The 16361-nt window shown below is 33.0% G+C and overlaps 1 protein-coding gene across 1 annotated transcript; it reads left to right on the top strand.

The window, feature by feature from the left end:
• Positions 1-6549: 6549 nt before the first annotated feature.
• On the top strand, positions 6550-7367 carry LOC108140448. The gene has a single exon (XM_017263182.1). It carries the CDS (start codon positions 6640-6642, stop codon positions 7099-7101), a length of 462 nt encoding a protein of 153 aa, XP_017118671.1. The 5' UTR covers positions 6550-6639; the 3' UTR covers positions 7102-7367.
• Positions 7368-16361: the final 8994 nt, after the last annotated feature.

The raw sequence follows: 16361 nt of genomic DNA, 5'->3' as shown, positions 1-16361 counted from the left end.
TAAGGTCAAAGATGTTTTTTTCCGTCCATTCGTGTGGCACCCATACATCGAGCTTCTTAGTGGCTCCAAGCTTCTTCAAATGGTTTATAACGGTTTGATGGCTCATGCCTAGCTCTTGACCGATGCTACGGCTGCTACTATGCCGGTCTCTTTGAACCAATTCAGCGATTTTATCGCAGTTTTCGACGACAGGACTTCCGGAGCGTGGCGCATCTTCGAACACCTCTACACCCGAACGAAAACGTTGAAACCATCGTTGTGCGGTGGAAAGGGAAACTGTATCGGGTCTATAAACTTTATTGGCGGCTTGAGATGCATTTTTGCCTTTATCGTAGTAGTACTGTAAAATAGCCGTCTTTTCTCTTTATTTTGCTCTATGATTGCGACGCTATAACTCACGAACCACTTTACAGAAAAGATAAATAAACAAATTGCTAACAATTGTTAGCGCGTGAAATGAGCTTTCCAAAAAGGTATAGTATGACCTGATGCGACGAATAAAACAAGAACTACGCGCTTTCAGCGCCAACTAGCGAAAATACCGCAAGACTCTTTTGACAACCTACACTTGCCAGAAACTCTGCAAGTTTGTGTTTAAAACTAATGTGTTAAAAAAATACATGGAAAATTCATTTTTATTACATGAAGTACTATATTTAATAGGCTTTATTATAATGTAACTCTTACTTTCTAGCACTTAAACCTTTAATAATATAACAAAAAATGTAAAAAATTGTATATTTTTACTCAGAAAAAGTATGCGTACAAAAGCAAAGAATGTCAAATTAACGGTACTCAAAGCTTATTAAAGAAGAAGTAGAAGAAGAAGAAAGAAGGCTATAATAGCCGCACTGCCCCAAAGAAACCCCTCATATCAGCATTCAACAAAACCAAGCGAATGGAGTTCGCCAGAAATTTTTAAAATAAGCCTACTGAGTTCTGGGAAAAAGTGATTTTTAGTGAAGAAAGTAAATTTTGTATATTTGGCATAAAGAGCCGTAAGCTTGTGTGGCGAAAAAAGGGTACCGCCCTTGATATCCAAAACCTTGCCCCAACCGTAAAGCACGGTGGTGGCGGCGTAATGGTTTGGGGATTTTTGCGGCTAGTGGACACAAACAGTATATTGACATACTTAAACAAAATCTGCACCAAAGCGCTACGAAATTAGGACTGGATAGTGACTTTTGGTTCCAACAGGACAATGATCCTAAGCATTGTGCCCACAATACATAGCTGTGGTTGCTTTATAATGTTCGAAACCCGCTAAATTCGCCACCGCAATCCCCAGATCTCAATCCAATTGAGCATTTGTGGGACCTTCTGGAGCGCAGGATCCGCCTGCACACCATTACTTCCAAGGATACGCTAATAAAAGTTATTAACGAAGAATGGAGCAAAATAACAGCAGAGGATACAATGAAATTGGTCCAGTCAATGCCAAATCGGTTGGCTGAACTTATAAAACGTAAAAAGTATTCAAATTCGTACTAAATTTAAAAAATAATACGGATTTTTAATTGATTTTTGATTTTGTACGCATACTTTTTCTGAGTAAAAATATCCCTTTTTTTTACAATTTTTGTTATATTATTAAAAGTTTAAGTGCTAGAAAGTAAGAAGTAACATTAAAATAAAGTACATTAAATATATTACTTCCTGTAATCTATGTATTTTTTTTAACACATTTTTTTTAAACACAAACTTGTAGAACATGTTTGTACACTATACAAGGTGGTCCCGACGCACGAGCTGCTCTCTTTTGAGGACGTTTTTGGTACGATTCGTTTGTCAAACGTGCAAAAGAATCCAGTTGTAATCTCTTTCTAGCGCTTGTCACTGAAAAAAATATTGTCCTCGGCAAAGCGGACGGGACCACTTTGTATAGTTGCACCATGGTTCTTACTCTATGAAATGGTGCCTCTATAGATTTCTTACTCTATGGCGCTGCTGTTGCTCTGCCGACGGGTAAAATTATAGCTTAATACTTCAGAAAAACGCTTATAATTGTACTGAAATCTGAAACGATATCAGATAACTCCCATAGAAACTATTGAATAATTGAGCTGAAAATCATCAAAGCTTCTATGTGCTTAAACAGGAACGCATATAATTCGAAATTTAGACGTGTTAACGAATATTAAATTTTTGGAAAAGCTTCAAGGGTATATAAACTTCAGCTTGCCGATGTCCATGTTTTTTTTTCCAGTTCTAAAAAACAAATTTATAAGACTGGAAAAGTTCTGACATTATTTAATTTTTTGTTTTAGAACTAATAAAACAAGAGAACGGAAAATTTATTTTGAAACAGTTTAATAGAGTTAAAATTTTCGTCTGTAAAATCTTGTCTCCAATAGGCGCGTCTCAATACAACATCCATCAAGTCGTGGGTCCTAGTCAAAATTTTGTCCAAATGTGTGTAGTCCCATAATTTTGGTAGTCCTAAATATGAGTGCAACAGCATTCTTAAATAAATTGTTGTCTCTTAAATATAAATAGATCTTATTTACAGCTAAATATACTTCGTCAGAATTTAATATTCTGTCAAGTGGAAACTGGAAGAAATTTGTGTTATAAAAAAGGTAAGATGATCAGTTTTTTACTTACGTAGGCAATGTACACGAACCGATTATGTCTTCCATCAATGCTGGCCATCATCACGGTAAGGAAACGTCTATTTGTTTCCAAGTGAAGCGCATCGGCGCACAAATAAAATGGTTTTTATACCCTTGCAGAGGGTATTATAATTTCAGTCAGAAGTTTGCAACGCAGTGAAGGAGACGTTTCCGACCCTATAAAGTATATATATTCTTGATCAGCATCACTAGTAGAGTCGATCTAGCCATGTCCGTCTGTCCTTCCGTCTGTCCGTCTGTCTGTCCGTCTATCCGTCCGTTTATATGCAAACTAGTCTCTCAGTTTTAAAGCTATCTGCATGAAACTTTCCCAAAAGTTGTCTTTCTATTGCAGGTAGTATATAAGTCGGAACGAGCCGGATCGGACGACTATAGCATATAGCTCCCATAGGAACAATCAGAAAAATAAATGAAAAAAAATTATAACTTTGCTATTTTTTAATTTTTTGTTTAGTTCTTTGACATATAGTAATGGTAAAATATTTCTGATTTACGGTTTAAATTTTATCAAAATCGGACGACTATAGCATATAGCTCCCATAGGAACAATCCGAAAAATAAATGAAAACAAATTATAACTTTTCTGTTTTTTATTTTTTTGTTTAGTTCTTAGAGATATAGTAATGGTTAAATATTTCAGAATTACGTTTTAAATTTCATCAAAATCGGACGACTATAGCATATAGCTTCCATAGGAAAAATCGGAAAAATAAATGAAAAAAAATTATAACTTTTCTGTTTTTTAATTTTTTGTTTAGTTCTTCGACATATAGCAATGTTTAATTATTTCAGAATTATGGTTTAAATTTTATCAAAATCGGACGTCTATATCATATAGCTCCCATAGAAATAATAAAAATATATAAAATAACTATCTAATAATTGAGCTGCAAATCATCATAGTTTCAATGTTTTTCAGCATATACTCAAGTAAATCATAATTTAAATATTTTCAAAAGTATTTAATTCATGCAATAGCTGCAAGGGTATATGAACTTCGGCTTGCCGAAGTTTGCTTTCTTTCTTGTTTATACTCATGAAACCTGTTGAAAATTTCCACACAGCCCTTTTATCTTCTCTGCGTTATATTTTGCGCGCGCTTGCATCACGGCCGATTGGTTAAACATTCTAAAGCTTCACTAGATCCATCTTCTGAAAACACACAATAAGCACTTTGTTAGCAATCAACAGATTTCTCGACAAATTTGGATTTCCCCGTTTCACTCTTACCAGACAATTTTTTAGATTTGTAATTTCTTCCGACCGCTTAATATAAATGAAATCTAAACAAATCAGATAGTAAGAACAAGAGAGAGAGAGAGAACTTTTTAAAGTCATTTTAGCTCTTGAACTTATCTGGTCACACTGGGTGTCGAGGTCTTCCCTTTTGCTTCAAAATGTCAAGCAGTAAACATCTACCTTTGGAAATGCTCATAGGGCATTTCAATAATCAAAATAATATATTAAAAGCCGCTGTTTACCATAATATAGATAATCAAAAAAATAATATAATAAATAATAATAATTATAGGGATAATACAAATAATAGTGAAATTAATAATGATAATATTGAAAATAAAAATAAAAAAAATTATAATGAACAAAAAAAAAAAAAAAATTAATGAATATATTAATAATAATGATAAAATAATAAGTATAGGAAATAACGAAGAAATTAATAATGTCAAAATCGAAAATAATATTGAACTGAATAATATAGAAAATGAAAATGAAGAAGAACTTAATAAAATAAATAATAATAAAAATAAAACACTAAATAATGAAATAGATAAAAAATAAAAAGAAAACGGGGTCGGTCATCAGTTGCCAAAAAAAAAAATACGCCGAAAAAGCTCGGCAATACGAGCTAATAGCCGACCTTCGTAAGGCAGACTCGCTGGTCTTAGCTCCGAGTCGAAAAGACCAGTGTCCGGAGTGCCGGAAAATTGTGAGGGGGTCACAATATGAAGCCCATGTGACAGCGTGTAACCGTGAGGACTTTCGGTTTTGCTACCCATGTGGTCTCATGGTCATGACCCTAAATTCATTTTCCGGCCACCAGCGAGTCTGCCGAAACAAGAAGCCGCTCGAAGCATTTATAACCCATAACACCGTCGTCGACGGTATCTGAAGCCGACTCCTCACCGTTGCAAGTCTCTTGAACGGAGCAACTTTTCCTTTCGCCCTTCCGGGACTAGTCCGTCTGTCCGTCCGTTTCTACGCAAACTAGTCTCTCAGTTTTAAAGCTTTCTGCATGAAACTCTTCGAAAAGTTGTCTTTCTATTGCAGGTAGTATATAAGTCGGAACGAGCCGGAAAAGATAGTTAGTTATTTAATTTTGTTGAAATACATATTGCAACATATTTTACAAATTAAAAATATTTTCTAAAAAATATATATACGTATTTCAATTGTTTTTTTTTTTGTTTGTAAATATCTTTGAGCCTTACAATAAGAATACCTGGTAAACTACACCAGATTTTTGAAATATTTTCAGCACTTAAGAAATATCATTAAATAATAATTAATTTAAAATAATTGTAGTCTACAATTTAGTGAAGGCGAATATCTTGGTGTCAGGCTTAATTTTATTTTCAGTGTATATCCTTCTACACTCATAGAAATTTCTTCTTAAAATCTAGTAAAATCGCCATTGAATTTTCGCCAAAGGCGAGTCGACTTCATTTGAAGAAAATTTTTTTCTTTCTTCTTCTTCAAACAAGAAATGCAGCTCTTAAACCAAGAAACAAAATTTCTCAAGTCTAGAAATATTATTTCTTAAATCAAGAAAAAATATTTCTTAAATTTAGAAAAAATATTTCTTGAAACAAGAAAAAATATTTCTTAAAGCAAAAAATATATTTCTTAAAAATAAGAGTTTTTCAGAGTTCTGCCATAAGACGCGTCGCGACACGAACAGTAGAGAACAGGGGAGAAGATGACAAGGATAAACATGATTTTTAAAATTCAAGTTAGAACATTGTTATTATTTACAAAACTTGAAAAAAACTCAAATTTTCATTTGGTCGACGGCGAGAATCGAACCCGCGCGGGAGTTGGACATTGTAACACTAACACAGTTCGCACTTTAATAATGAACGTCAAAAGTAAAGACTGTTTCGTCAGCTTGGATGAGTCATGTTAAAACAAATCAAAATAATATATTTTCAGAGATGGTTTAGAATCTGATACTATATATTCAGAAATTGTTTTTTTTACGTATTAATAATAAAAAGTTGTTATCATTTTAGATAATTTCCTTAAGTTTTTTGTCTGCCTTAACTTAGCTAAGCACATTAGGACAAGTGAGTGATTTCCCTTTTTCATCAAATACAAAAAAAAAGAATCTCGAGAAGGGGGATTCGAACTCGTGCTGCTCAAGATTTACTGCTCAGATTTCTGGTCAGGCAACTTAGCCGCTAGGCTACCATTAATCGGCTCAGCTAACTGCTGCTTTTCTATATTTGAGGGATACTTCTTTCTTGATCTCAATGGCGATTTTTCCTTTAAAGACCTAATGAATGACGTAGCTGAGCCGAACGCCCTTTGAGCTTTCGGCAAAGTCATCCGACTGACATCGTTGACTTCGTTTTTTACCGTTCTTTTTCTTTCGAATTGCTTTTGTAAGTCAAAGGCTGGTTTTCTAATTTTGAAGGATATTGCTCTATGGAACTCAAAAGGTAAATTAACCTTTAATTTGGAAATGTTTGTCATTGATACAAAGGCTAGTCGATTTAAGGGCGAGATTTCTAAATTTTTGGGAATTTTTTACTATGAGTGCAGTACAGCTGGGAGCTCTACTATTATCATTTTATGATCTCGTCGTTTCTTAATAAGCAGGGGCTATTTTGATTTAATTTACTCAAGAATTGATAGACTTCAAAGCATCTTTACCCAAGTAGGCGACTCGTAAATGTCAGTCCTTCTGCTCAAAACAGTTGAAAATTATTAAGTAGATATCACCATACATGTTTTTTTTTAAAGAGAAACTAAATTGTTACCACCAATGAACCATCACTTCGGGCCGGATGGCCCCCGCTGGCAACGGCATCGTTTTCCCAGTTTGGGAGACGAAATGGGTGTCAAGGCGGATGGACTGGTGTCCAGCCTTGGCAGCTCGGGAATCGTGGAAATGGGCTCCCGCTTCAAGAAGGGTTGTCTGAGCACAAAGGATGCAGAAAGGCGGGCGGCCCAAGCTGCATTGGACGCAAACGTACCGCCGGCCAGGCTTTGCTTACGATCCACATCACGAGGCCTACGTCGGACCCTCGACATTTTTATGCCTCGCATTCATTCCGACGAGAATTTGGTCCTTTCCGAGGGCGAGCAGCATTCAGAGATGTGTTCGGTGCGCTTGTCCGGGACCCAATCGTCCTCGCAGTTATCCAGGGTTCTTCAGCATTCTGCTACACCTGGCCAATCGGGGGACGTACCCTACAGCACTCAGTCGCAATCGACCCTCGACTAGGAACTTGGAGTTGACAGCGATTGAAAAACAGAAGAAACCACTGCTTTCAACAGCTGCTTCCAATTACACTAGTTCGGGCCCCCTGAAATGTTTTTTATAACTAAATTATTTTTCTAATTCTGAACTTTGGAACATATCACAGCTTTTAACGAGAAGGCGGAACAAGCTACATTAAAGATCTTTTTTGGCCACCAATAACGAAATTCTTAATTCTTAGAAGAGGCTTAGAAAAAAATAAAACTTTTGTATTTTTAGTTCTTCTTACAATGTTATATAAGATAATACTAAGATTGTTTAGGCGCTTACTCAGGTCGGACTTCCGTAATTTAAGTCCTCAAAATATTAATGATATTGAGACATAATTTGTTTAATAATTTTATTTATATTGGCTTCAAGTTATTGATGTTCGACTCCATGTTCTCATTCAATGGCACAGTTTAAATTTGTCAGAATATTTTGTTTGCAAGAAGGTAGTCAGCAAGTTCGCTTGGGCAGTTCAAGTTGGAAAGTTTGGCGGAAAGCCATTACATTGTTATACAATTTAGACCAATTTTCTTTTACCTATCCGATTGAATTGTAAAAGTGACGATGCGCACCAAGAGCGTTTGCATGTATGCACTCCACAGACTTTTAGTAAAAACTATTTTTTTCAAAATAGAAATACATATGCGCATATTGAATTGTAAAATGCGTATTTCATGTTTAAAGTAAATATAAAAATATTGAAATTAAATACAAAACATTAAGAAAAACATAATTTAATATTAAAATATTTAAATCAATGTGGTAAATATTAAGTTAAAATTTGTTTTAAATTTTATCATATTAAAATGGAAAATTTTCAGACTAAAAAAAAATATAGTCAAATTAAGAATGTGTCATATTTAATTTTAGTACTAAAACTGAAAATTGTTTTAAATTTTTAATGATTTTTTCATTGAACAAAACATTATTACAGTTGATATTGCCAATTAAATTTCAATAGTTCAATCTTTGGGAAATCTTTTCAATAAATATGGTATTTAATATTTTTAAATTTATGTTTAAAGTATTATATTGAAGGTGCTCTATATTTAAATTTAATATTAATCAGTTATACATCACAACTTAAATTTAAATTTTAATTTTGTTACTTTAAATATCATTCCTATTTAATTTAAAGTCGTAGTCGAGGCCATTTAAGGCTCGCATTTTATATTTAAAAATAAATACAAAAATTATCTTTTAATTTATTGTTTTGTTCCATTAATTTAGACGAAACTCTTAAATCTCAGACGTACTTATAATCATGTTTATTACGTTCGTACCTAAATAAAAATAATGTTGAATAAAACACAAGTCATAATTATGTATGTATGTATATGTGTATAACAAATTCTAAAAGCGCATTTTTGGCGGCCTTTTTTCTCCTTTATTCGCTATTTCTTTGAAACGGATTCACACACATGAAAGTTTTATCGCTGATGCCAAAGCCGCGCGCGTCTCTCATCAGAAACACAAATCAAAGATAGTAAAGTGCCAAAATAATTAATTTGGATCTCGATTCTTACACGTTATTGGGTGAATAGTTCTGCAATAAATAAACGGACTCTGCACATACATGCATATATTTGTATGTAAGTGTGTGAGAATACTTAAAAACAAATATCTTCTAGAGTTATTCACACATTTAACTGTGAATTTTACCGCGATCTTTTTAAACATGATTAACCCTCAAGAATAAGATCACGCCAAGATTAATTTTTAGCTTCGGAAGCATAACTATTTGGTAAGTACCGATCTAAAAATAAAAATATAAATGTGGTAATGTTATGTATGTACATACATACATACGCACGCTGTCTATACATGTTTGTATGCATGCATGTGCAGCACATGCATGCATATGTAGCTGTATTGAGAATAGAATAAAAAACAAATACACTGATAAAAGAAAAGAACATTAATAATAAATATGTGAACATTAAATTGATGTGTTGAGTATAAAAGTATTTAAATTAAATATTAAATCATAATATTAAATACAATGGATTTCTAATTGCCTGACTGATTTAATATTTCATTTTTTGATCAGCTTACTCTGCAGTACCGTTCATTACGTTTTCTTTGATTCAATGATAATTCATTTACATTCATATTTTTCTGCATGCCTATGTAAGTTTTAAGATCTTAACTTGAATTAGGTTATCACGCTCCTCCTTGCCGGAAGAAATACAAATTAGCACCTACACTAAACCAGGCCGAGAATAAAATTTGATTACAGCAGCAAAGATCATAAAAGTATTTGGTAGGTGCCGTTTTTTTTAATTTATGAACATTTCACAGAAAAGTTTCAAAAGTTTAAATTTTTTTATGGATAAAAGAATAACAACTGCGAATATGGGACTGTGAAGCATTTCATTTGATTTTCTATCCGTTTTCACTATTTTTAATTTAATTAAAAAAAAAAGCAGTTTTCTTACATATATCCTACATATAGAGGCTGAAAACAGTATTGAAGTTTTGGATGACGAAGCCCAGTTGGAAGTTTTACTAAAAAGCTTCAATTTAGAACAAATTTTTCAAGATCTAAAATGTAAGTTTTATTTAATTCGTTTGTGCTAAATAAATATTTTTTACTATGTCGTTAAAATATATTAATTAATTAATTAAGTCGGATTACGAGCAGAGTTTAGAGAAAAATTTGTTTGTTGGCGTAAGCAAGAATTAAGTTTTTTTTATAATTCTCTTCTATAAAAAATAATATAGTGCTTATTATCAATAAACAGTTATATATCGACGATCAAACAATATCTGTGGATTCGAAAGTAAAACAGTAAAAAAAAAAAATACACTAACACCAGAACCAAACGAATTAAGCTCCACCGAGTGTTGGAGGTTCCTGATGAAGATCAACCAGAAAACAGCAATCAGTGTGATATTGATGAAGAAATTTACCAAGACAAAACTAAAATGATGAGAGATTTCTCACAGATAAATGGAAAAAAACTCACCTTCTTTGCCAAAAGGATGTAAAATCTCTTGACGGCGTAGAGTTTATGAAGGCCAAAATATAAAGACTCTCGAGCACCAGAATTAGTAAGAATTGTTTTCATTTTTATGTAAATGGCTGATATTTTAACATATCTAATACTTCAAACTTTAAAGTAATTGCAAAATACTGATTAAGAACTGATTTGATTTTTTAGAATATTACAAAATAATAATAATGCTTAAAATTATAATAGCAACAAAATAGCATAAAACCATCCCTAGTGATGCCGTATTACTTAGAAAAACCCAAGCTTAGAAAGCAAATCTATTTTCAGATACAAATCGATTTTAATTTAATGTTCCCTGGAAAGGAAGGCGCATTAGCTTCAAAATGGAAAGCGTTTAAGGAGAAAGTACAACTGTACTATGCATCTAATATCCATAACGTGAACTGCAAGGAGCTGTTTATGAATTTCTGGATTTCAGAGACTATTGGTAAATTACATTATGAAATATTTTGTTTTATTTTTTAATTAAACATTTTTTTGTCTTTCTTTTATTTTTACATAAATGACAGATTCATCAGACTTTATTTTGACTATCCTGCTACCCTCAATTTTACCATCCAATACATGGTATTCATCAAAATCTTCAAAAACCAGGACAAAATACACTTTGCTTAACTCCTAGGAAAGTTTAGTCCTTCGAGTGGACTCCGTAGCTGACTGTCGCCAAAGGATTACTGAAATTGTCGGAAAAAACTATTCGAATATAGAAACAGTTCAACCGTTTATGTTTGTAGAAGAAAAAAAAATGTATATAAGAGATAAAAATGCATGCGATAGTGACTTAAAAGCAAATTATTTTCTACAAAGTGGAGTCAAAACCGATTGTATATTTAATGAATTAAAAACCATTCACGTTATTGATAACTTCCTAGAAGGCCTAGAAGGCATCTGCGTGTATGGTTTGTCAAACACTGACTGCCTTAATTTTTTTTTTTAATTTAATTTTTATTTACAATTTGTCTAATGACAATAAGTAAATTGTATGACTAATATTTTCATAACAGGAATAGCAGATTTTCAGTGAAACCTACTATTAATTTAAAATCTCATTTACTTAAATTTACCTACCAGGGAGATCAAGAATGTGGAATCTTTTGAGTCTTCTGATTGTTAAGCTATTGTCTACTAGACCTAGGGCTAAATTATTTACATGATTGTGAAGTCTGTATGTATATTTCTTACTATGTTTCTTTATCTCTTCTTTTACAGTTGGAATATTTAGATATTTATGGATATTTGCGTTAACAATTTGTCACAAGATTTTTGATTGGTAGCGCTGAAGTATTTCAATATTTGAATTGCTAGCTTTTCCCCAGAGTTGGATAGCGTAGGTGCAAACAGGCTTCAAAATGGCTTTGTAGAGAAGAATTTTGTTTTCCAAAGTGCATGCCAAGATACTTCACACAGGTATCTTGTGGAATTTCTGAGCCGTTAAGTGTGACATTTGGGCAGTTTCCTGGTCTTAGTGCAAAAGTTATTTGGACAGACTTCAGGAAGTTGATTTTAATTTTCCAGCGAAGGAACCAGGCTTCAATCAGACTGAGCTCACCTTGCAAGAGATGAGATGCTTCGTCTCTAGATGAGCTTGTTGCCAGAATGGCTGTATCGTCAGCATATGTTGCAATGGTGCAGTTGTTTGTTACTGGCATATCTGCCGTGTATAGTGTGTAAAGGACTGGTCCCAATACACTCCCCTGAGGAACGCCTGCGTTTATGCGAAGTAGTGTTGACGTATCATTTCTGTGCTGCACGTAGAAGCATCTCTTAGACAAGTAGGATCACATTAATAAATAGAATGGAGCAGGCAGCCATTTCTTTATCGGGTAAAGTAATCCATTGTGCCAAACACGATCAAACGCTTGCTGAATGCCAAGAAATGTTGCAGTACAATAATTTTTGTGCTCAAGTGCAGATACAATTTCATTGATAACGCTATGACATTGCTCAGTGGTCCCGTGGTCTTTTCTGAATCCGAATTGATATTCAGGAATGATGGCAAGTTCGTCCAAAATAGGTAACATCCTCTTCAGTAGTATTTTTTATACCCTTGCAGAGAGTATTATAATTTCAGTCAAAAGTTTGCAAAGCAGTGAAGGAGACATCTCCGACCCTATAAAGTATATATATTCTTGATCAGCATCACTAGGAGAGTCGATCTAGCCATGTCCGTCTGTCAGTCTGTCCGTCTGTCCGTCCGTTTCTACGCAAACTAGTATCTCAGTTTTAAAGCTATCTGCATGAAACTTTCCCAAAAGTTGTCTTTCTATTACAGGTAGTATATAAGTCGGAACGAGCCGGATCGGACGACTATAGCATATAGCTCCCATAGGAACAATCGGAAAAATAAATGAAAAAATTTATAACTTTGCGGTTTTTTAATTTTTTATTTAGTTCTTCGACATTTAGTAATTGTTAAATTACGATTTAAATTTCATCCAAATCGGACGACTATAGCATATAGCTCCCATAGGAACAATCGGAAAAATAAATGAAAAAAAACTAGAACTTTTCTGTTTTTTAATTTTTTGTTTAGTTCTTCGACATATAGCAATGGTTAAATATTTCAGAATTATGGTTTAAATTTTATCAAAATCGGACGTGTATATCATATAGCTCCCATAGAAATAATATAAATATATAAAATAACTATCAAATAATTGAGCTGCAAATCATCATAGCTTCAATGTTTTCAAACATATACGCAAGTAAATCAAATTTTTAATGTTTCCAAAAATGTTTAATTCTTGCAATAGCTGCAAGGGTATATGAACTTCGGCTTGCCGAAGTTTGCTTTCTTTCTTGTTTCATATACTTTCGAGAATATTGTCAACAGACTAATGGGACGGTAAGATGATAGTTCAGTATCAGTCTTGTTTGGCTTGAGGAACATAAAGATTTCTTCACATTTCCATTGACTTGGGAAGTGGTCTAGCCTGAGAATAGCGTTAAATACAAGCATGAGAAACCGTATGCATTTTGATGGTAGAGTTTTAAGAGTGATGTCATTTATCTTATCCGGGCCTGGTGATTTTATATTGTTTAAGCATTTAATTTCTGTGACAACTTCGTCAAAATGAATTCTTTTAATAGGCAAGCTCATTTGACAGGGTGACCCAAGAAAGCTTTCTATTTCAGTTTCTGTTTTAGGAATGCTAATATCGTTTGACTGAAATACAGAGTGTCTTGGAACATTAACAATTGGGTAAGCTATTAAGACTGCCTTAATTAAAGATACAATTTTGACCATTATTAAGCGACCAGAAAAAACTGCTTCCATTTGGCGAATTGGACATAAGAAATATTTCAAGGCCTCTAGACCTAAATAAACAAAAAAAAAAGATCTTAGAATGACGGCCATCGAGAAGCTATGTTTTGCTAAGTTCTTACCATTAATGATTGCTAATGATGTGCCCAACAATAACGATAATTGCATTATGTATACACGTATGCTAGAAATTATCGATCAGCATCATTTTCTCGTGCCATTAAGAAATGTGGACCGATTAAACACGCGTGGGTAATGAGGTTTTAAGGTAAGCATAGAGTGTCAAAAACATTTTTAGGTTCAATAACATCACGGAATCAATGTAGATCAGTAGCTTTGTCTGCAAATGTTTAAAATACTCTTTCTCTTTTGTGAAAAGAAAACTATTTTTGCTGCCTGTGATGATATATATGTAAACACATTCTGCTATATGAAGGCATATGAATGCCTAATTTGACGAATTTACAAGTCATCCAATGCACTTGTATGAAGTGAATGCTAAAACCTATGTTCAATATAGATCTCTTTGATAAATTCAGTGCAATTCATATTTAAATTAATCGTATTAAATATTTTATTATTTAAAGCAAAGATGCACTGTTTTTAACTTAAATTTATTTCATATTAAACTCAATACGGTTTCTACTTAAATTAAATATTTTAATATTGAAAACAAACATGTTTCATAATTACTTTAAATACGATTTCTAGTCAAATTAAATGTTCTAATATTTAAAACAAATAAGCATCGTGTTTAACTTAACTATGAATTATGTTTAACTTAAATATGGACCAAATTTAAATTAAATATTAAAAATATTAAAAATTACTCTGTAAATATTTGAATTAAATACGAAAATAAAATTAATATGGTGCATATTTAAAGTAAGTATAAACGGCAATAGATGAAAATCAAAACGAAAAATATTTAAATTGAATACAAAATATTTAAATTTACTGTTTTTTTACCAGTGTAGTTATAGTTTATTATTTTAGAATGACGGTATTCATTTGATTTAAATCGAACATTCATATAGTATAGCTCCTATAGGAACGATCGAATAATTCTGCAGAAAATCAGAATAGCTTAACTGATTTTAAACACGTACTCATTAAAATCTAAATTTTTTTGCAGAAGCAAAAAGTTTTGGATTATATAAGTCCTACAAAACATAGATAATTTGTTTTACAAACTGAAACAGTTTTTGTTTGGTATTTTTAAATTTTAAACTAAATTTTTGTAATAATTACCAATTTTTTTCACTGTACATCGCAAAATTTCAGGCACAAAGATCTCAATAGCTTTTCCGCTTCTATTTTCATCTGCACAATGTCCTTTTTACCACCCGTGTCGCCCATTTAGCCATCCACGCATATTCACACGCATCCTGATCTCCCACCACTCTATTGCTCACTTTGCCTTGCATAACTTTAGGCTCAACAGGAAATGAGTGTACAAGCACCGACTGAAACACAGCCCAAAATGTAGGGTAAGCCATATCGCAGCAGCAGCAATAACAAATATGGTCGGGCAAAGCTTTTTCACGGACTTTTTCGCTTTTGCTGCCAGTCGGATAATACAAAGTACTCTAGAAACATAATTTTAAAGTCGCGCCGAAAAAGTTTTGGCTAAACATGTGCATATTATTTTGTTATACTGATTTTTATTTACTCAACGTAGATATATGACGGGTATGTACAAAAATTTGTTCGCATTTTAAAAAAAAAACAAAGCCTTCAAAACATTTAAAATTATATCGCGACCTTTTATAAAAAAAATTCAGTTCATTTTTCTGTCATGTGCATGTGCACCCAAAGCGGAATGATTAACGGAAAAAAAGATAATTCAAAGCCACAAAACAACTTTTAAGTTTGGTTGAAAAAACTTTCTTTTTATTTTGTTACATCTTCTGCGATAACGCCCTCTTTCCGTTTCCTTTTTCCGTGTCATGTTTCCTTCGAACTTCATCTAAGTTGTTTGCCTTCTGTTCTTGTTATTATATCTGATAAATTTGTGTGCTTACGAATAATGTACATATCTCTGCGGAAATAAATAATTTTAGCTTTGGTCGCCCAACTTTTTTGTAAGCATTCGTACTTTTTCCTGGTTCTCATCCTTCGTCTAAAAATTACGCAAGCGCCAAAACTTTTTGTTACCTTAAATCAATTTCTACTTTTTTTCATATGTGGATGAGTTTGGGTCATTGGATCAAAGCAACAAGTTTGAAGGCCCGACAGAAAGCAAAGAAATAACTACTAATAAAAGAGTTTGTAGCAAAGGGAGGTTATTATTAAAAGCGAAACAATAATCGGTTACTGTTACGGTTACAACTAACCTAACTATTTTAATTACGGGTTCGGTTTTGGTTTAAATATTTTATTTCGGTTGCGGTTACGGTACCGCGGACAAAAAAAAAAGATACGGCGGTTTACCGGTATAAATAAAACAACACTTTATTATTCCCTTGCACATTAGTATTATAAATTTATTCAGAAGTTTGCAAGGTAGTGAAGGATTCATCACCGACCCTATAAAGAATATATATTCTTAATCAGCATCACTAGGAGAGTCCATCTAGCCATCCGTCCGTCCGTCCGTTCATCCGTTAAACTATCTGCATGAAACACTCCCAAAAGTTGTCTTTCTATTGCAGGTAATACATAAGTCGGAACGAGCCAGATCGGACGACTATAGCATATAGCTATATATATATGTCTGGTGAATTACTCTTCACTATCGGACCATCACAGCAGATTTTCAATTGTGCGGCTATATATTAGTAGTCTCCTAAGCACACGCCTTTGGTGCGCATAGTCACTACTTGTACTGTCGTCCATAGTGATTTCAGTAAAATACCTATATTTTGTTTACTATTTTTTAGTAATTTTACTATTCACAGTTAAATTACTATTTCTGTATACTATTGTACTATTTGGATTATTTTTTTGCTTAT

Source organism: Drosophila elegans, unplaced genomic scaffold (genome assembly GCF_018152505.1).
Source record: "Drosophila elegans isolate 14027-0461.03 unplaced genomic scaffold, ASM1815250v1 contig_397, whole genome shotgun sequence".
Taxonomy (NCBI): Eukaryota; Metazoa; Arthropoda; class Insecta; order Diptera; family Drosophilidae; genus Drosophila; species Drosophila elegans.
This window is presented reverse-complemented; position numbering and strand designations above follow the sequence as displayed.